This window comes from Pogoniulus pusillus, chromosome Z, assembly GCF_015220805.1.
Source record: "Pogoniulus pusillus isolate bPogPus1 chromosome Z, bPogPus1.pri, whole genome shotgun sequence".
Taxonomy (NCBI): Eukaryota; Metazoa; Chordata; class Aves; order Piciformes; family Lybiidae; genus Pogoniulus; species Pogoniulus pusillus.
This window is the reverse complement of record NC_087309.1, coordinates 102,222,489-102,248,724: the sequence shown is the minus strand read 5'-3', so window position 1 is coordinate 102,248,724 and position 26,236 is coordinate 102,222,489. Positions and strand designations below refer to the sequence as shown.

The following is a 26,236-nucleotide window of genomic DNA, read 5'->3' as shown; positions in this document are numbered from 1 at the left end:
ATACACAAATAGAGAATTAAATGTTTAATTAATGAAATGTACATTTTGGAGAATCATAAATCAGAGATATCACTAATTCTGCAATATCTTAACTGCCCACACATATGTGAAATGAAGAACAACACACAGCACCTACCCACACACAAAACAGAGCTGTGATTAGGAAAAGCACAGCCACAGGTAGAAAAGAAACATTAGCTGGTCATTCTCTCTGCTGGGCTCAAATAGTCTCAGAATGCTATTCCCTAGAGACCTAGATCTCTTGAGAAGTCTCATCAGCATAAAAATAGTTTCCTACTCAGTTACTAGTGCAACCACCTCCACACACCTCCACAGCCACTCTGAGTACCTATGGCAAATACAGAGTAAATAAAAGCCATTCATTCTGAAAATCTAGACCTCTAGAGAATTCTGAACACAAGATATTCAGTAGAGAGTGAACTGTGGTTTCCTCTGGATTTGTGTCTTGGGGATGTGTTCCTAAGGAAGTTCTCAGATGACTTGTAATTTTAGAAATCATACAGCACACTGAAATCCCCACTTAGCAGTGAGTGATCCTTCCTACAAAACTCTTGCCTTCAGAAAGCTCTTCACAAGACATTGTCATGGAAGCACCTACTCCTCTTGAGTTTTCTTAGGAGGAAACGAGGAGAAAAATGCAGCACAGCTACAACAGATTTCCTTCTTCACAAAACAAAACACAAACAGAAAATTGTTTTATCACTCTTTGTGCAGCAACTGTATTGTATTAAAAATATTTAGTCTGAGCATATGCTCCCCTCTTTTCCAAACAGACCAGCTCAGTCAGTAAAAAAAGGGAAACCTGTTTCAAAAATATAGAACAGGGAGTGCCAGAAAACAGAAAATACTTTTTTTCTCCTTATTCCACTGAAAATACCTTTATTAAATAAGAAGCCACAAGAGCTTCCATCAGGGTACGCTGAGCTCCTTCCAAGTTACTGTATGCTCCAACCATCATAGACAAGGCCTCCTGAATGGCAAGTCTAGTATCAGCATCTTCCTACAGTACAAAACCAAGAGTTTTCACTTTACAATGGGCACTGACAAGAATTAAGGAAAACCAATATACAAATTCCCAAGGCTCCATCAGCACTCACCTTGCACAATGCTTCAAAAAACTGCTGGACCAATGCAATATCCTTGGTAAAGAGCTGAGGCATTCGGCTAAAATGAAATATTTCAACTCAAAGTTTTTTTGGGGGAAGGTGTGGTATTAAATCAAAATGCTTCACATGTCATTGCTTTTCCCCTCATCTCACATTTTAACTGTCAAACAAAACAGAGTCAGCACAGAAAGTTTGCTCTGCCTTATCCATTTCTGCCACAGAGCAGCAGGCCACTCCTCACACATTTTGGAAAATCACTTAGATCACCAACATACCACTGAACATATCACTTGCCTAGCTTTGTGTCCTCTGGTCTTTGCCATACATTCCTTAAATTCATGTTTCTGGCAACCCAGAAAGTGCACCTCCAATTCTGTGCATAATTCATGAGCAGACATTAATCACTGCTAAACAAGCTATCAGCTAAAAACATATTTCTTTTTTACACCTCCAGAAAGATCACAAGAATGCACAATCAATTGCAAAATTGTCAGGCAGCATAATACTTGCTGCTGATAAATTAACAGATTACACTAGAAAAATTAGTCAGTGCCCCACTGCTGAAACAGCACTTCAGTTACCTGGAGAGTTTTCCAACTGCTGAATATGCCATTGACAGCAGTTTCGAATCCTTGAATGATAAAAAAAACAAATAAAATTCAGCAAACAGAAATACACAAAGGCACATCTTTTACAGTAAACATTGACTTTAAATCTTGTCTCCAGAGCATTCACACAGGCTTTCATGGATAAAGAATCATGCAACATAATCATATCCTAGAATATATTGTGTAGGACCAGAGGGAACATGCTCTTCTACCAGAAACAAAATAAGGAATGGTGACAAAATCTACATTTTCTGGTCTCACCCAATTGCATTTTGTTTAACAAATAAACCAATTTTCCTATGTAGCCTTTTAAGTATTCGTTTCTTTCAACAAAATTTATTTGAAAGTACCACTTTATAGCCATCTCAGACAACTACAAAAAAGAGATTTACCAGTTTTAGTATCACTTTACTATCATAAAGGCATTTTCCTTTTGCATGTATTCACATGAAGAATTATAGCTCTATAAAAAAGAAACTTTCAGCTTACCTCTTTGTATTCATTGATCAGCTTTGTAAGTCCATTTAAAAGCATGGGGCCTAACGGCTTTATTTTATTTTCTGGACAACTGCAGTAAGAGACACCAAAAACCAAAACATTATCTTCTGCATCCCTTAAAAGTACCTTCTCACAGTAGTATTTCCAATTTTTATTAAGATGAGAAAGTACAGCTCCGTGTGTGCAAGCACACACGCACACAGATTCCAGGATTAAAGAAAAGCCAAGCTGCTTTCTATGAGTTTTACTCTTTGCCCTCTGTTCAGTGGCTTCTAGGCAAATAGCTAAAATCCAGTGTGCTCACCATGAATTACTTACATGATACAAATATGATGCACAAACTGCAGGGATAGACTTCTCAGTTTTGCATTTGTGTTGGCACCAAAAAGTCCATCATAAACCACCTGACCAAAAGGAATAGAAAGCAGATCAGAGAGTGTGTGTCTTTATCCTTAAAAGGTCTTTCAATTTCCTTTCTTCTTTAAACACTGTCATCAGCAACAGTGCTCTCCTTTCCCTAAAGGAATGGTGTTATCAAGCTCAGTAGGAAAGGCAGATTCGGAACACAAACATTACCAGGGAGACCAGTGGATGTAGTCTACCTTGACCTTAGCAAGGCCTTTGACACCATCTCCCACGACATCTTAGTGAGCAAGCTCAGGAAGTGTGGGATGAAAGAGCAGACAGTGAGGTGGATTAGGAACTGGTTACAAGATAGAGTTCAAAGAGTGGTGCTAGGTCCAGGTGGAGAGCTGTAACCAGTGGAGTCCCCCAGGGATCAGTGCTGGCTCCAGTCTTGTTCAACATCTTCATCAATGACACTGATGAGGGGACAGAGAGTCTGCTCTGCAAGTTTGCCAATGACACCATCTGGGAGGCTTGGCTGATACAGCTGAAGGCTATGCAGCATCCAGAGAGACCTGGACAGACTGGAGAGCTGGGCACAGAGGAACCAGATTAGGTTCAACTAGGACAAGTGCAGAGTCCTGCCTCTGGGGAGGAATAATAAACTGCACCAGTACAGGCTGGGAGGTGATCTGCTGGAGAGCAGCCCTGTAAGAGCGGGACCTGGGAGTCCTGATGGATACCAAGTTAACCATGACACAGCAATGTGCCCTTGTGGCCAAGAAGGTCAATGGGATGCTGGGGTGTATTAAGAAGAGCGTGTCCAGCAGGTCAAGGCAGGTTCTCCTTCCCCTCTACTCTGCCCTGGTGAGACCTCATCTTGAATACTGTGTTCAGTTTTGGGCTCCCCAGTTTAAGAGGGACAGGGATCTGCTGTAGAGGGTACTGTGGATGGCTACAAGGATGATTAAGGGATTGGAGGGCACGCCTTATGAGAGGCTGAGTGACCTCGGATGTTTTAGTCTAGAGAAGACTTAGAGGGGATTTAATAAATGTTTACAAACGTCTGAGAGCTGGTCAAGAGATGGGGGGTCAGGCTCTTCTCAGTTGCTCCCTGCGACAGGACAAGGAGCAATGGCTATAAGACGCAGCACAGGAGGTTCCACCTCAACAAACGGGGAACTTTTTTACTGTAAGGGTCACAGAACACTGGAACAGGCTCCCTAGAGAGGCTGTGGAATCCCCGTCCCTGGAGACTCTCAAGGCCCATCTGGATGCATTCCTCTGTGATCTGTGCTAGACGGTGTGGTCCTGCTCTGGCAGAGGGGTTGGATTCAGTGACCTTTCCAACCCCTAATATCCTGTGATTACCTGAATGTTAGCTGGAAAGGTTTCTGCAGCTTGCCTGGATCGTAGAAGATGAGGAACTATCTTTAGTTTAACACGAGTGCTGACTGACTCTCGTTTCATTTCCGGTTTCAGAACAGATCCCTGTCAGAAACAGAGCTCAAATAATACAATGCATCTTTGGACAGCAGTACTTCAAAGTTAGCTAAATTACCTTCTACTCCAAAGCAGAACACACTGGGACAGAGGAAAAAAAAAAACTATTCAATAGCAAAAATGTTCAGCGAATGCAGGGATATATTTAATAAAAATAGATATGTGTATCTTCTGCAAATAAAATAAAGTAGTAAAATAATTTTTTTTAAATTATTTTTAATTAAAAATAAAATATTTTATGTCAATAATAAAATTCTGCAACTACAATTACAGTTCCACAAACTCAGCAGGTATGCAACTCTGATGACGAATCTTACCTCCTTGGTTTTCAGAGGTATATCCCCAAGATACACTTTATACATTTTGTTGACAATAGCAGGATTGTTCCAGTCAATTAAACTGAAGAAAAAAACACAGTGAAAACCAACACATTACAATTCCAACCTTTAATTTTTTTTTTTCAATATATGTTTCACAGCATTTTGCATCATTCTTCCCAGAGCACTAACACATCTGGTTTGACTCCTTTCCACAATCACATAATGTGTAACCATGGAGAACATGAAGTGATTACAAATTTCACCTACAAATTCTGACAATGAAATCGCAAATAATTTGTGAGAAACCTACGTGGAAACAAGACAATACAAACCATGGTGGTCTGCCAACCGAACACACAACGGTTATCCGTTAGCAAACTTCTCCACATTATTCAACCCTGGTGCTGTGGCATTTCACTAAAGAAAAGGGTATTTTTAATTCTAGGACTATTTCATCTTGGTCTCTCAGACAAACCTGTCTGCCCACAATAACAACGCTAGCTGTTGATGGGACTGTTTGGAACACATACCCAAAACATCTCTGCTGAAAAACCACTACACAGAACTAAGAAGTTAAGCATTCATGCTTCAGAAAAGTGAGACACTGAAACACCTCTTTCTTTCAGTAAAGCAACTGCTTTCCAAACAAGTGAGGTGTAAAATACATACATATATATATATATATATATATATATACTTCTCTTATAGCAGACATTCAATAACACATATCAACATGCATTTTGTTCACACAAAATTCTGCTCTCCCGGCAAAGAATACCAACACAAAGTAAAGCAGCCAAGGAGGGCCTGCTTTCCTTAACCAGGCTGTCATCACTTGCTAGAATCACCTCCCATGCCACAACTGAGGCACATGAAGAGACCCAAATGGAGGTTTCACATCACATGTTTGACTCCAAGGTAGATGTATTTCTAGTAAAACAGAAGCCACCAACACAGTTCAGAGGTAGGACTCTCTTGCATCAAATCTCCTACATGAACTAGCAAATTTATCATGATCAACGACTCATCAAATAGTCCCAACAGCTATTACTCTGGCCTGTTAACAGGACAAGGACAGAAGCATTGTCTGTAGATCATGAAAGCTGGACTTCAGATGAGCAAAAGCTTTAATAATGCAAAAAATGGTGGCTTCCATACTTCTTAGACTATGGTCCACAATTATTGTGTCTTTACTCCCTAAATAAATTAAATCACAGAACCACAGGTTAGGGGTTGGAAGTGACTTCAAAAGATCTAGTCCAACTGCCCTGTCGGAGCAGATCACCAAGAGTATGTCACACCGGAATGTATCCAAGTGGGTTTTGAGTATCTCTAGAGAACCACAACCATTCTGAGCAGTCTGTTCCAGCATTCTGTCAACCTCACAGTGGAAAAGAAAAATCCTTATGCTCACAAAGAACCTCCTCTGCTCCAGCTTGCACCCACTGCCCCTTATCCTATCATTGGGCATCTCTGAAAAGAGTCTGGCTCCATCCTCCTGACATTCACCCTTCACTTATTTATGAACATTAATGGGTCAAATGAAAATACACTTTTCTGGGAAAGACAACTTAGGTAAGTTAACCAGCTGTAATTGACTAACTAGGATCTTACTGAGCACCAATAATCCACACAGGGCAATTGAAAAACCAAGGAGTAAGAAAACATCTCAAAAGCAATACTAAAGATGGTTGAAAACAGACAGCAAAGCTGCCAGCTCTGGAGCCAAATGATGTTCCCAGCTATGAGACAGTGAGCCAGACAATCCCCAGCTCCATGTGAATATACAGCAGCTTCACAGGTCCACGGGGGCTGCAACTCACCTCCTTTCAGAGCACAATCTGGAACAACACATTAACTGCAGCTAGCATTGTTAGGAACACTAGCACCACCGTTTCCAAACACCCAAAATTTTACCTTTGTTTACTCTTCAGTTCAAGGTCTGCTGCAGTGGCAACACTGTGTCTTGTATCACTGGAGGCTACAACCAGGTGTATAACAGCTTCAAATTCTGGCACTTGCTCAGCTTCAATGAATTTCACTATCCCCAGCTTACACTGTTGAACAGTGGGGAAAGTAACACAAGTGTTAATGATGAGAAATCCTAAGGTACAATAATTGTAGCAGTTGGGCTGTCTGAAATGAATGCTAAGGAGTTCACACACTCTCCATCTCTTCAGCAGCACCATCCTCTTGCTTTTGGTCAGTGACTGGCACCAATTTACCAGCACTACACTTCGGGATACTCTACTTAAGAGGGATGCCTCATCAACTTAGAAGTTTTGCAACATTACTATTTTCAGAAGGGAATGCAAGAATAAGCTGCAGTCATGGCTGCTTCCTAACCATCTCTGAGAACTGCTGGCACCTCCCACACCATCTCACCACTGCCAAGCTCCTTAAATATTGCAAACTCACTCAGAGCAACCACTGACTTGGTCAGAATTAGTTACATATTTTCTCTCCAGCCTTCTATTCCTCTGTTCCTAGTTGTGTCTGTTACGACACCCAGTTCACTGAGGCCCAGCCCTGTAGCTTCAAGTACCTGTTCTAGTAGCTCTGGTGTCCATGGGCTATCTCCAATTACTCTTTTGGCTGCATAAAAGCTCATCCCTGGAGGTGGCTGAGGGATGCCAGGACCTCCCACATTACTCGATGAAGAGCCCTGGGCTGTTGGCATGTTTTGTCGACTTTGAGACTCATTCAATACAAACCTAAGCAGGTGGGAAAGAAGTTTCATTAGAGGCTTTACCAATCCACTTTGCCAGCTGAATCAGATGCTGGAATGCAGCAATAACCTGTCCAACTTCCCATATTGTTCTTTAATTAATCCCATCAGGGTGACTTAAAACAAAATTTTACTCAGTTGAGACTCAGGTACCAGTTATCCCAGCATATTCTGCTAGAGCCACAGCCATCTCCTTATACCTGTTTGAAAACAAACTTCAGGAAAGGGAAGGAAGGATCCAGAAAGAACGGCCTCTTACGTACCAGAAGTGAAAACTCAGACAACACTACATTCAAGAAACTTGTACTTTCTAGAAGCTTTAACAACATTTGTATTATTTCTATGAAAAATGCAAACCTATCAAGGAAGATAATCAAGTGCATGCAACAACGAATTATGTGACAAATTAGTAAGATAATGTCTCAGAAAATGTCAGTTTTAGTGCTGGGCACAGAAAGAAAGCAAAAATCACCCAGATTAACTTTACAGATCTTAGTCTTTCTGGAGAAAGACCAGCACATGAAGGCATTAAAAAACTGTAATGCTGAGACCAATAATTATCTTTGCTCCAGACAACCACATCTGTTCTCCACTGAGTGCACAAGCAAGAGAGGAAGTAATCACTCTCAACAGGAAGGATAAATGTTCATCTCAAGTCTCATTAGTTAAAACTGTAAACATTTGAACTCAATTAAAAGCTTTAAGTCCTACAGTTAGGCTTTCTGGGTGATTTACTGCATGCAGAGTGGCAAGGCTAATTCACAACTGTGTGACTACAGTGCAAGTTCTACCAGGCATAAATTAGCTATGAACTGCAAATGGTCTCACCTCAGGGATCAAAACTTAAAGAAACAGACACGCAGACCCACAGGCTAGCTCAAGACCCTCTCTCAGAAGTATCCTTTAACAAAATTAAAGCTTCACCCCTATCTTTGCTGTCTGAGCATTTGAAAGCTGTGATGTTTGGCCAGAGTACAGAAGAATGGAAGAAAGTGAAGTCTCATTGCAAAGTGCAAGGAATTAATTTGCTGAAGCTACATCTAAAGCAGTGTGGGGGTGAAGCTAAGAGCATAAACCTGGGTGAGCTAAAGTGTGTGAGCTGTGAATAGGGGAGCAGGCAAGGCACTTCAAACAATAAGCTGCAAGACTCTGCACACTCGAATGGTAAGGAAGTGGTGCTCAAAACATCTGATGGGAGCATGGCCTCCAGCAAAGCTCCAAAGAGAAACATTACACACTGGCTATTTCAAAAGTCATTCCTTTAGGTTAATAATTCACTTGAGTGAGCAAGAGTTAGATGCTCAGAAAAAAAAACACAAGAATCAATGAACAGTCAGAAAAAAGAAATGTATTTTACTGTTAAAGTTACTTCTATTTTCTCTTAAAGCAAAAGCTCCCCTAGCAATACAAGGCCACTAAAAAAAGGGAAGGATAGTGGAAAACAGATTTTAAGAAAGTATTGATTTTAAATGCTAGAAAACTCCTAACAAGCAGTAATCGGTAAATCATTCTTGGTCTCAGAAACAGTGCTTACACCAAGACATGTCATCACAGTGAGAACATTTTTCATCAGAAGACAGATGAAAGACAAAACCTGTTATTGGTGATTTGGTCCTGGAAAGTATAAGTTTTCAGGCCTTATGCTTGCTTATGACCTTTGAGGAATAAACCTTAAAACCTAACTGCAGGAAGATGAGCTTGCATTTTGGTCTGGCTCCTATTTTCAAGGTTTGGCTATTTAACAAATAGCTCACATGTCTCCTAGCTTCACTTTGATCCTGAAAGAGGTTAAGGACAGAATAACATAACATCTAACTAAGCAGAAAAAAAGAAAAAGATTTTTTTTTAAAACAAGGAAGATGGTAATCCTTCTTAAAACTAGAACCTTGCTTTATACCTGTGATTGGATTCACTCGAACTAGGAAATAACAGATTATTTTAAAGGAGTTTCAAGAATACAGTTTGTAAAGTACTAGAGAAAACTGGTATTAACTCCTACTTACCCATAAGGCATTAGAAGAACATCCAACATAAAGTCCAAGAGCAGCTGTACAGTCTTTGGTTTTTCAGCAAGATTAAATGGAGAAGCTGCTGCTTTCAGCGGTTCAGCAGGGTATTTCATGTGAAAAAGGGTTGGTATTAGAAGATGCATTAGGCTGAAAAACAATTATATTTACTGCAACCATTAAAAAAAAAAACAACACACTTGTTTATCCTTAACATTCAAGACAAAAAAAAACCTTTAACAAATGTGATTATTAACAGAAAAAAAAATTCAAAAGTTAAACTGGATTACAATCCATTGAACCTCTGTTTGCCCTGAGGCACTTGTAAAAACAGAAGCTAAATTAGGATTTGTACTTATAAATAAATGCCAGTGTCCATGTACACACACATACCTAGAAAGATAAAGTCACTGCCTTTGCCCAGACTCTTATCCGTAAGAAATTTCAAGTTTTAAATCTGAGTATGCCTACAGCAGAAGCCAATCAACATTGTTCACCTTTGCCAAAAAGAGTACACAAACAAATTTATATAATCCGTATCAGTAAAGACAGACTTCCCAAAGCTCACTTTTTTTCATGTACTTTTTGGACAGGACAAAACCATGGTCCCAGAGAAGAGAATCAAGTATTTTCACACTGACCTCATGAACTGAAGCAAGTCTTTGCTACAACACTTTCAAGGGCATTTTTAAAATAGCTTTGAACTGTCACAGTGATGTGAAGTGAATAAAGACATAATTTCAAAGCAATTTTCCAGTGCCAGCATGGTAGAAATCCATTTCAATTTAAATAAGAAGCAAGTCCATTATTAAGAGCTTTCTAGAAATTCTTAGTAAACAGCAGTTCCCAACTTCAGTTTGTTTCTTGGTTTTTTTTTTTTTATTTACTACAATTTGATTTCACCATTTACAGTGACAAATCTAAGACATTTACTTCTCATTTACTTCTGCTGCTCCTGCTGGACAGAGGATATTGGCTGAAGGTCAGGAAACCAGAATTTGATGAAGATGGATGGGGCATATGGATAGGTATATCCATTACAACACAGGCTTCTCATAATACAGAGAGTCTGCCGCTACAGATCCTCCATATAATTTAAGCATCAGACCACACAAATTCTTTGTATCACCCAATATAGTTGAATTGCTAATCCAAATTGTATAAGCCAAGAACATCCTAAGCAATGAAGATTTCTCAAGGAAAAACAAAGATCTTTGAGCAACCAATAAAAATAATTTGACTATAACAATACCAACAGAATTCTCCCCAAGAGTAAGTAGTTATACCTGTCCTGCTGTGGTTGAGGTTTCCCTTCCATTGCAGTGAGAAGAGTTGGAGCCAGTTCACATTGTTTTTCCACAGGCAGACGGGGGTATCCCATCTTAACATAAATTATGGTAAAATTCTAAAGGAGTAGAAAAAACACACAGTATTGCACACTGCAAAAGAAAGACCTGTTCTATAGACTTTTCCAGAGTGATGTGATATGTAATTGGGTGCCAGAAACAACGTAAGTTTTAGAAGACTGATGTTTTAATTCTAAGGCTACCTGGACTGACAGCTACTAAAAGGGAACTATTAAAATCCTTTCTGAGTAGGTTTTGCAGAGCCTGCATCCTAAAAAGAGGGGGAAAAAACCCTCTCTAGATTCTCTCGTTTGATGCCAATTTCACCAAAAGCAGCTTTACCTGAGCAGTAGCCTCAAGGAAAGCAAATGTCATGTTCTCTCTTACCTATTGCTGAAATAAAATAGAAAGCAACACAAATACAAAGTCAGCATCATAAGTAAGGTCTCTTCTGAAAACAAGTTTCTTAATCATCATGATTAAAAGCTGCAAATGAAATCAGGACTCCAATGACAGGACAGAACACCAGAGTAACACCAAATGCTGGCTTAACTGCTGCTGTGTATCAAATCCAGCCAAGAACTGTAGCTGTACGAGTTATGTGTTCAATGACCTGGTTGAAAGAAGTGTTGAAGTGAGAAGCATTACACTTTTCCAGATGGTATTCATTAAAATTTTATGAAGTTTCACAGCACAAAACAACATGCATCACTTAGATACACGAGGTTTCGATGTATTCAGCCAAAAGCACAGTTGATGTCAAACAAGATGACTGCTTTGCAGAACATATGTAACTCTACAAGCTCCTGGCTGCTTCTAAAAGGTGAACTCCGGATAATCCCACTTGCTTAAAGACCATTTGAGGTTATTTCTATATTACTGCTATTTGACATCTAAATATTTGTATTAGTTTCTACAATGGTGTATATATGCCACACGTGACTGAATAATTACATGAGAAGGAGAGAAAGTTTCCCTTTGACTTTATCACTTTCTTAAAGCATGGCTATTGGCAACAGATCTACCACAGGTGAATGAAAATTTTCTTCATAGTTTCACAAGAACATTTTTGAACTATTTTCACTTTTCAGACCTCAGTGAATTAAAACATTTATTAGTTTGTATATACCAAACAAAGCTGTTTCACCTTTTCTTGCTTAACTAAGATCCTGACCCCAAAACCACATAAAAATACAGCTTCTCATATATCACAGAGAAATAAGAGATGCTTTAAGAGTCCGATTCAGCACATTTCTAGATAAAAATTGGCAGTTGCTTGCAAAATGGAGCTTCCCACAATGAACAGACCCTCTACAATACAAGCAGTAACAATGAATAAATACTGGTCATTTGAACAGAATCAACACTGTAGCTGCTCTATGAAACTAAGTTTCACCCATAACAGACTAATTATTAGTTTTGAAGTATCTCATAACACCAACATCTTGACAATAACCTACTTACTAGGCAAACTGACAAAGCTAAATATGGGAACTTTAAAGAATATTTTGCTTGTTACAAGTAAATCAGCAACTATTCTTGGAAGAACAGACACTTACAGTGACAAAAGATACTGCAGAAGGATCTTGATACTGAACAAGCAACGTCTCTACCGGAAGCTGAATTTTTGGACGACTTTTGATGCGTTTATTCAGATGAACCAGCAGCTCCATGACCTGACAGGATGGAAACAAATAACAACGTGAAAAACTGCTAATTTTACTACTTTGGACTTCACACATGCACCTCAGTCCACCAGGATGACCTATTACAAACAAATCAGGCCTGAGTTTCCTTATTATTTAACTTCTAAGGAGACAGTGCCCATCATTTCTTATAGTATCTTGAAACTGTTCTGACATGTCTTAAGCCACGTTAAGATAATTACATAGAAAGTCCCAACCATGCCACAACTGATAACCTACATCAACTGAAGAAATCTCAACCGGAAGAAACAATTACTGAGGATGACCAGCTGTTTGCACACAGTTGTTTGCTGTCCCTCAAAAATGAGCCTGGCTTGGAAGTCTACATTGTTGCCCTATCTTGTGGCTGCCAAGTTAACTCCCAATTCATAACACACAACAAATAAACAAACAAAAAAACCCCACAATGCAAAAAATCCTCACCTCTAATAAGCTTTTCAAGTAAGAGTATCAAATCTATGTGGCTGCCAAGTTAACTCCCAATTCATAACACACAACAAATAAACAAACAAAAAAACCCCACAATGCAAAAAATCCTCACCTCTAATAAGCTTTTCAAGTAAGAGTATCAAATCTATGTTTGGAGTGGAACAATATAGAACTGATACCCTTCAGACAAAAGAAGGTAGCAGGAGTCCTATGAATGTCAGGCAGGACCAATATGCAGCCCTGCCCTGGACAGGTGGAGTCCTTGCACAAGGGGCATGGTCTTGGGCTCTGCTGGACAGCCAACAGAGCATATGCCACAGTGTACTGAAATCAGAGAAGCGCAGAGTGGTACCTTCTCATGAGGACTCCTCAAGTAGTGAAGTGAGGATTTCTAAAGTTTGCACAGTCTCTGATCAGAGGGTTTAAAAGCTCCATGCCAGTAAAACATTCAGCAACCTGGTCTGAACTTCCACTGGACTGTTTTAAGCAGGAGGTTGGGCTGAGGACCTTACAAGGTCCCTTCCAAGATGAATTATCCCATGATTCCACAGTCACATGAAGTAGATACTTAGCATAGCATCCGCAAAGTGTAATTTCCAAATCCAGTAAATGGGACACCATAACTGAATGGAGGAACTTGGAAAGCTACAATCTCCACACTGAAACTAGAGGTTCTGAAACATCTGAACAACTACTAACAAACTCTATCAGACTGTCAAACAAGATGGTGAAGAAATCTAAATGACATTAAGTAGAGTCAGGTCAGTTCCAGTAAAGTCAGAAACAGTCCTAGCTTCATGTTGGCTTCAAGCAATCTAGGCCAGAAAGACCAGGGTAGACACACTGTCCTGTGCTTTTGATGGCTCATTACCTTGGTCACAGTATGGTGAAAAACTGCAGTTGCTGAAGTCCATCATGGAAACCGCAGAACCACATAACTGCTGAGTTATATATGAGCTATAATGTCATCTTTACATTCTCTCCATCCACACACTCTCCATGGAGTGGATGCAAAGATCAAGTAACATCCAGCTACAATACAGAGAAACTGCACAACTGACTACAACCATGTGCCTGAGAATATCAATGAGATGACAAATAAGCAATGCTGACAGGTATCAAGTTTTGCTGCTGCATAATTACTGTAAAAGAAGTCCAAAATTCCTATTAAACCAACCTGTGTGAACACTTCCTCTGTGAAGATAGAGAAACACAGGACTACAAGAGCACTGGAGGAGGCTGTTCAAATTACCCACGGTGGTCGAAGACATGGCAGGATTTGGCCATGTGTGAGGGCTTTAGTGCACACCCTGCTTCTCTAATGATCAATATAACATCAGTGTACTTGAGTTGTCATCTAGCAGTACTCACCTGACTTTAATGAGGCATATGGCTACACTTCCAAGTACAACTACTTATTTTTTGCTGGCTTCAAGTGAGCTGCATAAAGTGATGCAGTGCACAGCCTGGCACAAGCACTGCCAATGCAACAACATTTGTTTAAGCACTTCTGACCCAGCAGAGTGAATTTGCCTTGAATTAGTTCTTTGTGTGACACTGCTAAGGGTACTTGATTTGGCAGAAGACATCCTCAAGTTGAATTTAACATGTTAAACCATGGTTAGACGGGGATTACCTTTTAAGAGTAAGTGGATTAAGAAGGTATAGACATCACAAGCTTATCCACATAGTTATACTGCATTCTACATTTGAACATGCATGAGGATATGGAGTTCAAATTATTGAATGCAGCATAACATTGCCCTGACGTCACAAAATTAAGGTCAGGAAGAAGACCAGCAAAGCAATGTTAAGGCGGTAGGAAAAAAATGGAATTTTAATTTCCCCTTTTCAATCTAACAGTAGAAAACCCTGAGAAGAATGTTTTGGAGGTCAGAGTAAAATTTGAGTGTAGTCAGATCTGGTGTACTGAACGAGCTTCACCCAGCTTTAGAACTGCAGTGTAAGGAAGCTGAACAATTGTATTGACCTACACTTCAGCAACAAACTAGCAACACACAGATATTCTTTTTTCTTCCTCATATGCCTATACTATCAAAAGTCAATTAAACTAAAATGGTGTCAGTTTTCAAATCATGATTAACTGTGTTGGCATGCTTTTTTTGTTGTTCCTGTTGTGGAGGTTTTTTGACTAATACAATAGTTTTGGTAGGAAAACATGACATGGAATGGTAGTTTTATCACTGCCTATGGTCAGTCAGTGAGTGAACAAAGACTGTCTTCTCTTTTCATCCTGTTTCACTTTATCAGCCCTTATTAGATCAGTTTTCTGAACATCTGAGTGCTCATGTTACAAGAAAAAAATGTCCTTTTATTTTAATTAGATTGTCTTAGCATGTTTTGAGGCTGTAGTTGACCAACAGGTATCTTATTTGTTGTCCATCAGGAAAAAAAAACATTGGAATGCTAGAGTGCTTGTGTTCAAACGTCATTAGCATTCAAAAGTGCATCAGATTTGTTCAGATCATTTTCCACCACAAGAGCAAGGAGAAGATTAAAAACCTAAGTTCTGGTGTAAAACAAAAAGGCAATATGCACATAGAACAGATTTAACTGTAAGTTATATACCTCACAGTAAACCTTCACTCATGTTCTTTAGAGCAAAAAACTGACAGCAATTTCCTTGACTGCGGTGGATTTGACAAATGCTAAGTATAGGAAGTGTAATAATTGCTTATCGTTATCTTGTATAGATAAAACTCCATAATTTAAACACATAGAAGAAAGAAGAAATTAGACTGATTTCAATCTTCATTCTAACATAAATACAATACATTATAAGACTGCTGTGTGATTTTTGAGAGGTCTCTTAAAATTCAGTTTTCAGAGGAGTAGTCCTCTCCCCTTCCTGCATCACCCAATACTCAAAAAAAAAGACAATGCATCTGAGACAGCTCTGAGACTGCCCCTTCCTCTGAGTTCTTGTGTTTCTGCTTGCCACGATTCCTCTGTTTTACCCTTGTGGTGACAGCCTTTTGACCGCCTGACAGCTCCTACAATGGGTCTGGAAGTAACTAAAGAAGGGTGTAACACAGATTCCTGCACTTGCTATTGTGTCTCTGTTCTCTTTTGCATCTCATCAGGATGAGCTTCTATCCTTCAATCTAATGCAGGATATTGAATTCCTCAAGTACACACTAAATTCCACCTCCAGTACAGCTTGGTACTTGCTCCCACACCTGTAACTGGGTCAGGACCAAGCTGTTTTGGAGGTGGAATTTAATATGTACCTGAATCAATTCCATGATAAAGCTGCCTTCTGTGCAAGGAAATTGAATTCCTTCAGGTAAGCATCAAACTCTATCTTCAAAACTGTCTAGGCCCTTGTCCCTATTTATGTTGTGAGACAAGTAAACGGCATCAATGAATATGCCTTCGTAGTCTCTTGAGCACAGTAAACTTGCTCCACATGTGCTGTAAATTAGGTGGATGCACAACAGCCCTAACATGGAAGTCATGGCAACTGCTTCTACAGCAGTAAGTCTTGGTCTCAGACCAACTCATAGCTAGCTAGTCTCAAGTGGAAACAAATGCAGCCTCCACACATGCGCAAAGACCTTGCTGACACAACTACTGTTTTTGTTAAGCCCTAACAGCTGTAATAAGCCCATCACGTCCATGACAACTTTTCCTCAAAGAGTAAATTTCTACGGAGGGGACATCAAAGTATAGTAACTCATGATACACCAGGAGCATTTCCTTCTCCCTCACTGGGGACAACATACCATCATGGTAAATTGCACCCTTACCTTTTTACGAACTCCTTCCTGTGTGCTGGACAGCTTGAGAAGAACAGGGGGTAGGAATTTGGAAATAATGTTCTGTAACTGCTCATCTGTTTCCGCATGGCCAAGACGCAAGAACACGCGTTCAAGTTGATCTGCAGTTGGGGGAAAAAAAAACCAAAGAGGAACAGGGAGAAACTGATTGTAATTCAAAATTACCATAGCAAGAAAGAGCTTTTCCTAAGCATCCCCTAATGAACTTGTAAAAAATGTTGCACACAACTCTTGAAGTACCTTCTACCTCACTTATAAGGTGCTCAGAACAGATGCATCTTATATTTCTAACACTGAGTAAACTGCTGAAGGCAGAAATGAGCCTGACACCTTCCAGTAGTTGTCTCCACAATGATGGGGAGATCACTCCTAACAAAGACAGAAAAAATAAAGATATCCTTCGCCTCATGCTGTGTTTCAAATAGAGGCTAGAACATCTCCAAAGGTGAAATGGAGGGTTAAGATCTCCTAGTCATTCTTTGTCCTTTCCTCTTTAACATCAAAGGTGTGCAGCTTCGAGGTTGCTAATTTTTTGGAAATATGCCTGCTGTAATCCATATGCAGACCATAATGTCCTGTGCCTCCACCAGTGAATCGGTGGGCAAAAAGATCTGGCCAGTTCTTGTTAAACCTAGGGTTCCAGTCATACACAAGAACCCTGTTGCAGCAGCTGTTGTGTCAAGAGAACAAAAATCACACACACAACAGATCCCAAGACAGTTAGTATGGCAGAGATGAAAGAGTATAGGCAAAGCACAACTTAAAAGCCTGGGGCAAGCCACACCATGGTAGCAGCATACAGATAAAATTCAGGCCACACACCTGAGAGCACAAGAAACAAGCTACAAAGTAAAAATCAAGTTCTTTGACGGCTTGAAACTACTATTCCAGGATACATTTGATACTCACTGGAGTAGTAATAGGACATCTTGACCTGCTCTGCCCATGACTTTGTTAAACCACTTAGGTCTTTCAGAAATACCTTTACAAAGCTGTACAAATGTTGACTGAACCAGTTACTCATTTGTTACAATTTTTGGATCTTTTTTCCCAAAAGACAGCATTACCATCAACAGGAACAAGACAGCAAATGTTAAGTTCCAGATATACTGCTTCAACTTGAAACATAAAGTTCCTATTAGCACTCTACAAAAAGAGTGGAGTGCTGCAACGAGTTCACCTTCCTTTACCCAGCGTGCTTTCCCATACCCAGGAAAGAACACAAAGGGTTTTTCTTTAACATCTGCACAAAAGTGAAAATTGCAACTCTAAGGAAACAACTGCAACTCTAAGGAAACAAAAGAATGGAGGAAAAGGAGAGAAGCACTAACATCTGCTTCTTAGTAAGCCAGCAGATCATCTCAAAAAAACAGAAGACACCTCTATCTTCTGTCAGCAGCTCAAGCACAAGAGTTGACAACCATCTGTCTTTGTAAAAACAGTGGAAGAGTCCCTATTTTAAATGCTAGTATGCAGCTGCCCTGATAGCTAAACCAAAGCCAAAGCAAAGCCTCACCAGCACAACTGCATTCCTGCTGGCCTGACCAAGAGTCCTTGTGCACATTATCATTAGGATCTCTCTTCCACACTGCAGGCCAAATCCACAGGCAATAAGAGCCAAAGCTTTTGAAGGAAATACAGCTCTTCAGATACCTTACAGGGAAGAAATCACTCCTCCCGAGACTCACCTTAAGTGACCTGCTGTGAACCGACATAAGATAGAAACCAAGGAGAACCAATGACCTGGCTGTAAAGGACCACAGAGGCTAAAAAAGCAAGCAAGCACTGGTAGAGGACAGAAGGGGAGGCTGTGGTGAATTGGTTAAGGCTGGAATTTAAGTAAACAAAAATGATGTTAAAATGCAAATATAGCTACAGGCAGAAAACCTATCATGACATAGCTGCAGAAACCTATATTGTGCTATTTTTCAAATCTTTGCTATTCCTGTACTAAGAGTTGTCACAGCACTATTCCACCTCTGCATATCACTTCCAATGTTTTATTTTCTGCTGAGTGAATATGACAGGTATCTGAAAAGACAAAGCACTATGAGATTTTACTGTCAGGGAAATTACAAGCCAAAACTCTACACTACCTAAAATGCAAACTGACTTTCGAGTCAATCTATTCTTTTTCAGACAAATTTCACAGAACAATCAGGCTGTCAGCTAGTCAATGACTTCATGACAATTATCTCATATTCCAATTAAAAAATTGATAATGATTAATTTTCCTCTTCACTTTCTCTTTTTGTGTCTTACTGAACCCATTCCAGCAAGGATCTCCTGCTCCAAGACTCCCATAGCGTTTTACTCCCCCCAGTACTAAGTGTCACACTAAGCAGCTAAAATAACTCAATCAAATCTATGACCTCAGACCTCGCACTCCAGGAGATCTCTGCAGGCACCACATGCCAAAGCAAGCCAACTGAGAAACCTCACCAACACAGTCCTTCATGTGGCAACAGATCAGATTCAAGTCTAAGGGAACATGACTGGTTATTTCTAAAGCTGTTTTTTATAGCCACTGAACTACATACATGCCAAAAAGCCCCCAAACCACTTCATGCACAGCAATGCTAGTGTATGCATCTACTCCATTTGCAGCTTCCTCCATTATTCTGTTGTTAGAATCCGCAACTAGAATTATAGTGATAAAGATCAAAAGGAAAAAAGCTACCCTGTTGTTTACATTGCCTGTAACATTTATTGCTTCTCCCTTAATCTCTGCTGCCTAGTCAGCTAAGCCCCAGTACTGTTGTCGGGTATCCTTCGGCTAGCCGTGTGACACGACAACCCAGCAAACGAGACTAGTCTGCCGGCTTTAGTTAAGAAACTGGTCAGGCGTTTGTCAGAGAAGTCTCCTGTGCTGCCAATGCAGGCTGCACCCATGGCAGCAGGGCAGGAAAACAGAGCCATAAACCCTCCTGAGGACTGCACATCAACCATTTTCTCCCTAGTTTTTATTCTACTAACAATTAAGATCATCTCTCAAGCTGACAGCATTCATTACAGGAAAGCATAAACCCTGGAGACTTAAAATACCACACACAACAGTCCAGAAGAGGAGCTAGGGACACAGTTTCTGGGACCAGTGTGTCTTACCTTTGTGTGTGCTGCAGATCTGCTGGCCAGCATGGGGTGACCAAGCTCCACTCTCTTTCTGCCTTATGTTTCCTCACAGCCTTCACCTTGCCTCCCTGTCCAGCTTGTGCCAGCAAGCAGACCACTGTGCATCATCGAATGCAGCACAATACGAAGGGTTTGCTCCCAGCATATCTCACATTCCCAAATGGTGCACCTCACAGATTGTTAAGAACAAAGTAAAAACTTTCTCCAGCTGATTATACAGTCCATACGGTTGGGCTGTAAAATTGCACAGTTGTAATTTAAGGGAGAGACCACTAAACTACATGATAGTAAGTAAAGCAAGATGTTAAACTTTGCTTTGATACATACCATAAAAAAAAAGATTACACAAACTGTTTTGAATAAGCCTTAGCAACTGAAATAACTACTACAGCAATCTTACTACAACTTGACAGTAAGACAAATTAATTCTCTTTAGAAAGCTTTATGCACTTTTGCCAGCCAACACTGAACTGAAAATGCAGTACACACAAGGACACACCTATGATTTTTCCTTTTGAAAGTTGAATAATGCAGTTAAATCCAGATCCAGAGATTCCATTAAAACAAACACCAACAATCCAAAAGATTTTCATTACTTATTTACACCAGTGAGAAAGTCAAAGTAAAAGGGAGAAAGGAGGAAAGGGTTCAGATTCACAGGCCCCTAAAAGCTGCTCCGAGAACAAACTTGCATGCTGAAAGCAATAGAAAAGTATAGGGTGCATAAACATCACTGTGAGCCTTCCAGATTCATCCCACTGGTGAGAGCCTCTTGCTTCACCAAGGAACAGTGGAAGGAATAACCCAAATAAGATTGGGTTATGTCAGTTTTGGCACTGCAGTCCTTCAGTGCATCGCTGGAGTCAGTATTTTTGGGATACTCTTGTAAATTTCCCTTTATAAACATGAAATGGGAAGTAACTTCTTGAAAAATACGATTGCTATGGCACCCAGAACCTGCTTGTGAGCTATGTGCCAACCACAGTCTCCGTCAGACTTGCTCTCTACCTTCGAAAGCACCTAAGAAATTATGTCCTGTTTAATAAAAAGTCAAAGAAACAGCACATGTGCCACAGATATGACAATCAACATTTTTACTACAGATCAGAAAACAAAACAACCAAAAACACACAATCAAAAATAAAACTGCATACATATTAAAAAATAATACCAGATATTTTTTTATTTGTGTATACATACAGCTAAGTCCATGCAAATCTGTAACAGATATTCATGTAATTTGGCACAACAACAACTTCTTCCCATTCTGCTGTGTTTTCACACAGTATTTCATTGTTTGTGGTCTTTTCTTGAAATTAAAAAAAAAAAAAAATATGTGTTTGTAAGATGATGAACATAAATACGAAGAATTTAGCAACAGAGACTGCATATGAAGAGAGATAAAAGAACCAAAGCAACATGAAAGCAAAAGGTATCTTTGTATCCCTGTTTCCAGTGGCAGTGTCCAATTTGAGTTAACAGACATGGTGTATTTGCAATTTGAAATCCCCAAGTTACCATAGCAATACAGTTACCTATCTGTGAGAAAAGGCAGATTTCACTTCTGGTTCTTTCTGCTCTCTGTGTAAGACTACAGGAGAAATACAGGTTTCAGCACTTACAACCACACCTCATAAAAAGCACAAAAGCAAACAATTCAAAACACAAATAATTAATGCAAATATTACAAGAAAGTCACATTAACAAGGTTCTAATCTGTGTTTTAAAAACTTCCAAATTTTGTAATGCTGGCCATAAAAAGCTCAGAGTCTTGCTACTTCAGAACTGATCTTGCAGTCTCCCAAGCCAACAGCAAACCCTCATCCTGCTCACTGAAACAGCATGCCCCTTATTCCTGTTTTACTGTAGGGTAGTTTGCCAAAGGTATGAGAGAAAAACAGAAAAGATGAAGTAAGGAAATAAATAGACTGATGTTGTCCTTCTATTAACAGAGGTGGGTTTTTTATATATATATTTTTTATTAAAGTCATTGAAGTGAACTCCAAATGGCCTTACTGAAGGTTACTGTTTACCTATTTTTTTAAGCAAAGAAATCTCCTCCTGGTTCTAGGTAAGTGCAGTTCCATTCCATCTGCCCAGGCTCTCCTCCTTCCCTTACACCAGAAAAAATAATTAGGTCCCTCTGGCATACATGGATATTAGAAGCACATCAACTATCCTGGCCAAATCTCTCAGCAATATGTGTTCATGTAGGTGAGCATCAAGTAAAACACATCTCCTACTTTTCATGAAAACAGACTGACCAAGCTACTGGGGCTAAGATATGTCACGTTAACTGTACTTCATAATTTAACCAATCACCACAAAAGCATCCCACGAACCACAAAGACAACCCAAGTCCCCTGCAAAACAGAGCAGAGTGGGACAGCAAAATTCTGCACATAAAGATGTACCTTTCCTGAAAAGAGTATGTTGGACAAGTCAGCGTGGCTGATACATAAAGGCATTTCTAGAACAGTTTCAGCAAATCAAACGAAAAAGAAAACAAACTCCCCCTCCATCACCTGACCTCTGCAGCACGATTACGTTAGTATGCCCATTTTCACTAAAAAGCCCTATGCCAAACAAAAAATACTGGATGCACAGGTATCCCAACTTCACTGCTTGAATGGCAAGGGTTTGAGCAAAAGCTCAAATGCACCCTTCAGTCCCTCCAGACCTAAGCAGCTCCTTCTCCACTACTCTGTACACAAAAGAAAGATTCAAGTTCTTGTCTGTTGTGCAACTACTAAAATAGGAGTCACATTCTTGTTCAGATGGCATTAAACTCTGAGAAAAAATATATCTAGCATGATTACAGTAGCAAAGAGTGACTCAGGATTTGCTGCTGCTATTCCTGACTCTATCAGTAACCCACTGTATGTCTACAGCCAAATAATTTAAGTGGGCATTTGTAAGAGTGGGTCAGCTACCAGGTTATTTTATAGATCTGACTGAAAGTGGCTGGGAAGGTCTGAGGGAGAGGGGATATATTATGTTTCTTCACTCTTTTCTTCCACTTTATGGAAAAGCTCATATAAAAGTTTGAACAGCATACTAACATTCAATTATTTGCAATAAGCCAGGTTTAGGTTCTCCATTCAAGTGGCTGACTATTGTTTCCCAAGTTTTTCTTTTCTCTTGCATCTGAGCTTTCGAAGCTTTTGGGCCAATTTACTGATTCTGCATTATTTTTTAAACTTCCAGATCTCAATGCTTAGGCTGCCAAGCAATTTGTACTCTAAAAGGGTAAGCACTCATACACAGAGTTTAAGCAACCAATAAGAGTTATGTGTTTTATTGGAGCCATAGATCAAAGTTTCCTACAGCCATGTGTATATAAAGCAAGCAGAACAGGTTTTCCTATCTAAAACTAGACTCATCATCCTAAAAAGGAACAGATTTCTTTCCAAATATGCTGAAAAGTTAACTACTTGAATGTATTAAAAGAATACTTCAATGTATTAAAAGACTACATGGAAACTGTTTAGCTTCTCTTTCTTTCTCTGCATGAAACTACTCCTTCTCCATTACTGTTAATCTTTGTTTAAGTTTACAGTACTTTCTATTCAATGTGACATATCACTAAAATGAGAAACCAAACCAGAACACCTACTCTTTCCTCCATGTCTAAAAAAAAAAAAAAAATCAACAAAGCAATAAAATCCCTCAATTCTGAAGGATGCAGTGGTTGAATAAACTGAATAACATCATGTAATTACAATCACGAATCCCAGTTTGAGGATATTTGTCCCTTCAGTGCAGCTTAACACTGTGTAGCAACCAACACATGGCTGAAGAACAAATTTTTGCTGGATAGGATTTAGGAGCTGGGAAGCTTGATTACACAAAGATAAATGACAAGGAGTTACAAGCAAGAGTTCTCACACTGACTGGTGTGGGAATCATGTTAGCATTGTAAAATGGACAACAGAATTTTTTGGATGACAGCAGCAGTGAGGGCTTGCAGAGTCATCATTACAATTTATCCCAGTTGTCAATGAAATAAATAGCTTGGCATTTGTGTCTTTCAATTTAAGGATCAGGGTAACTGAAGTTCTTCTTGCTTTGCCACGAGATCCTGGCTCTTTGGCTACATAAAAAATATTCCCACCATTATCACATATATGCCTTACTCCACTCAGTCTAGTTCCAGTAATATTTGACAAAGAGCAGAACAAGAATGTCCTCTACAGAGCAGCACACGGAGAATAACAAAAAAATCCAAGTGACACATCGCATAGAAATGCCTTAGAACTGAAAGCCAATAGCATAAATATGCTTAAAGTATTTCTTCTGCCCTTCCTCTCTGGTTGTTGCCAAGTACTATTTCAGGGCAACCAAAGGCCCTCTCACTTGGCTGAGTCATACATAATCTTGCTATTAACTCTTCACAGTCATCTCAGAACTACCTCAGTTCCAAGACTGGAAAAGCAAGGAAAAGAAACCCGTTCCTCAAAGTTTCGTAGGCTTCTCCAAAGAGAAGCTGCTCGTTTACGGCACTAGACTGCAAAAGGGAATTGCTGTGGACAGGAACATAACGCTGGGCTTCCCGGCATAAGCTCGCCGCACCTGCGATTCCGGCTGCTATAATCATGTGCCGAAAGCTGCAGAGGCTGGGGACGTGCCTGCACACCTACTGCGAGGCTCAGCACTGCGCTTTACCGTACGTGAGCAGCCTGCACGAACCCACTGCTGTTTCAGCACGTCTTATTTTCACACCGGTTCTGTAGGTTAAACCCCGGTGACGAGACAAAGCAGAGCGAGCGCCGGAAGGCAAGAACTGCCGCCGCTCGCCCTTTAACGGCAGCATGCCTGCAGCGGCAGCAGGGGGTTCGCTGTCTCTACACCTCACTGCCCTCGGCCGCGCCTGTGGCCGTCCCCACGGGCTCCCCTTTAGCAAGGAGCCGCCGCTACAGCCTACTGCCCGCGGAGCGGCTCCGCAAGGTCACGCAGCCGGCTAGCGGCGGGAGAGGGCGCAGGCCCAGGGCAGGCCACGGCCAGCCTGCCCTGCCCGCAGTGGGGCCGGGGCCGAGGAGGCCGCCCTTGCCTTCAGTTTCCGCTTCCCGACATGACTACCCAGGGCTGGGCCCAGTCTCGCCGTCGTTACCGCCTTCCTGGGCCAGAAGCCGGACCCCATTGCAGCGGAGAAGCCGCTAAGGATAGACCCCAACAAGACCCGCCGCCCCCTCGTGCCTGCCCGCCCACCCCGGGTTAGGACAACGCCCGATCGGGAGCCCCCAGCGCCGCAGCCACTTACTGAGCTCGTCCTGAGCAGCCGCGGCGGCCGCAGCCATGTTGTCAGCTGAGGAAGTGAGGGGAGGCGGTGAGAGACGCGCCGCAGCCGCCCGGCCCCAGCCGCTCCCCGCTCCCCGCCTCCCGCCCCCCCTCCGCCGCCAGCGGCTCTGCACAGACAGAGGCACCAGGCCGGACGCCGCCACCGCCACCTCCACCTCCTCCTCTCTGCAGCTCTCCCCCAACGCAAACCGCCGTGAGGGACGGCAAAACCCAGCGGCGCCCGCCCTCCCGTCACCGCCGTTTTATATTTAGAAAGAGCTGAGCCATCGTCGCCGCCGCCAGCCCGCCCCCACCACGCACATGCGCCGGCCAGCCGGTGCCTCTCGGGATTTCTACCATCACTCATGCACCCCTCGCCCGTGAATCCCGGTGGGTCCCAAGAAGAGGGTTGGCGAGGGACAGCACACTGACCGGAGTCCGTGCTGACCTCCATGACGGCCGAGACGCGGTCCCCGATCCCAGCAGGGGCGGAGGAGGGGAACAACTCGGAGCCGCGGGCGGCGCGGCTGCACCCCCTATAGGCGGCAGGTGCGACAGCAGCCTGTGGGCAGACAGCCCCGCCCAGCCTGTGGCAAAGTCCTTCCCACACCTAGGCACAGCCCAGACCCTGGCACAACTCTTCCCGCAGCCCACCATAGCCCCGCCCGAGCCCTGGCGCAGCTCCACCTTTAGCCCGACACAACTCGGTTCGGACGCTGGGAAAGTGACGGCATATCCCAGTCTGCTCCCCAAAGCAGCCGCGGGCCGCCACCGTAGCATGCCACTGACAGCCCTCCTCCCCGATCTCCTAGGCTATGGCTGCTTCGGTGCCAGTATAGGAGCAGTTGTGTGCTCTACCTCCTCTGAGCACTCTCTAGCATCCCTGCCTTCGACTTTGAAGGGACAGTGGATCAGCATGCATGACAGACATACATTGAGGAGCACGTTTTATTCTTTAAACAGAAGTTAGGTCCTGTGGCTGCTAAGCCGTCATGTTCCAAAGTCATTCACCAGAGAAAGCTGCCCTGTCAATGCCTCGTGTGCTGCTGAGGACCTTTGAGGCTGTGGGAAAAAGGCCTGACCACGCACAGCACCTTCTCCTGAGCTCATCACTGTATAATTTTTGCTTTATTTGTTAAGTTCAGGGCCTGAAGAGTTCAATGTCAGCCTCCTAATACTGAGACACTGGACTCCAATGAGCCGTATAGAGATGGAATTTTTGAGGAAGCAGGTTTGGGACTCACCTATTTCTCAAGGAAATTACTGACACTGACTAATGCAAAGAAGAGACAGACCGAGGAGGTCAGGAGACAACACATTCTCATTTGCAGCAGAACAGCATGTGTTCTCTGACGAGCTGAGTATTTTTCTGGTGGCTATTCCTAGCGTCAACCAAAACGGATTTTTCTGG

General features: G+C 41.5%; 1 protein-coding gene across 3 annotated transcripts in view; it reads right to left on the bottom strand.

The window, feature by feature from the left end:
* The window catches only part of ECPAS (Ecm29 proteasome adaptor and scaffold), a 67,637-nt gene extending 42,311 nt beyond the window's left edge, over positions 1 to 25,326 (bottom strand). The window contains exons 1-14 of one of the 3 annotated variants that reach the window (XM_064176418.1): positions 25,258 to 25,326; positions 16,387 to 16,517; positions 12,041 to 12,157; positions 10,422 to 10,540; positions 9,133 to 9,285; positions 6,947 to 7,115; positions 6,319 to 6,458; positions 4,399 to 4,480; positions 3,950 to 4,069; positions 2,552 to 2,637; positions 2,225 to 2,303; positions 1,709 to 1,758; positions 1,119 to 1,185; positions 899 to 1,021 (exon numbers count right to left, since the gene is read on the bottom strand). In XM_064176418.1, the coding sequence (XP_064032488.1) occupies positions 899 to 1,021; positions 1,119 to 1,185; positions 1,709 to 1,758; positions 2,225 to 2,303; positions 2,552 to 2,637; positions 3,950 to 4,069; positions 4,399 to 4,480; positions 6,319 to 6,458; positions 6,947 to 7,115; positions 9,133 to 9,285; positions 10,422 to 10,540; positions 12,041 to 12,157; positions 16,387 to 16,517; positions 25,258 to 25,279 (1,458 nt within the window). In that variant the 5' untranslated portion in view covers positions 25,280 to 25,326. Of the gene's footprint in view, positions 1 to 898; positions 1,022 to 1,118; positions 1,186 to 1,708; positions 1,759 to 2,224; positions 2,304 to 2,551; positions 2,638 to 3,949; positions 4,070 to 4,398; positions 4,481 to 6,318; positions 6,459 to 6,946; positions 7,116 to 9,132; positions 9,286 to 10,421; positions 10,541 to 12,040; positions 12,158 to 16,386; positions 16,518 to 24,808; positions 24,892 to 25,257 lie in introns of those variants that run through there. The other 2 variants (XM_064176417.1, XM_064176419.1) reach the window with 2 other exon arrangements.
* Between the last annotated feature and the right edge of the window lie 910 nt (positions 25,327 to 26,236).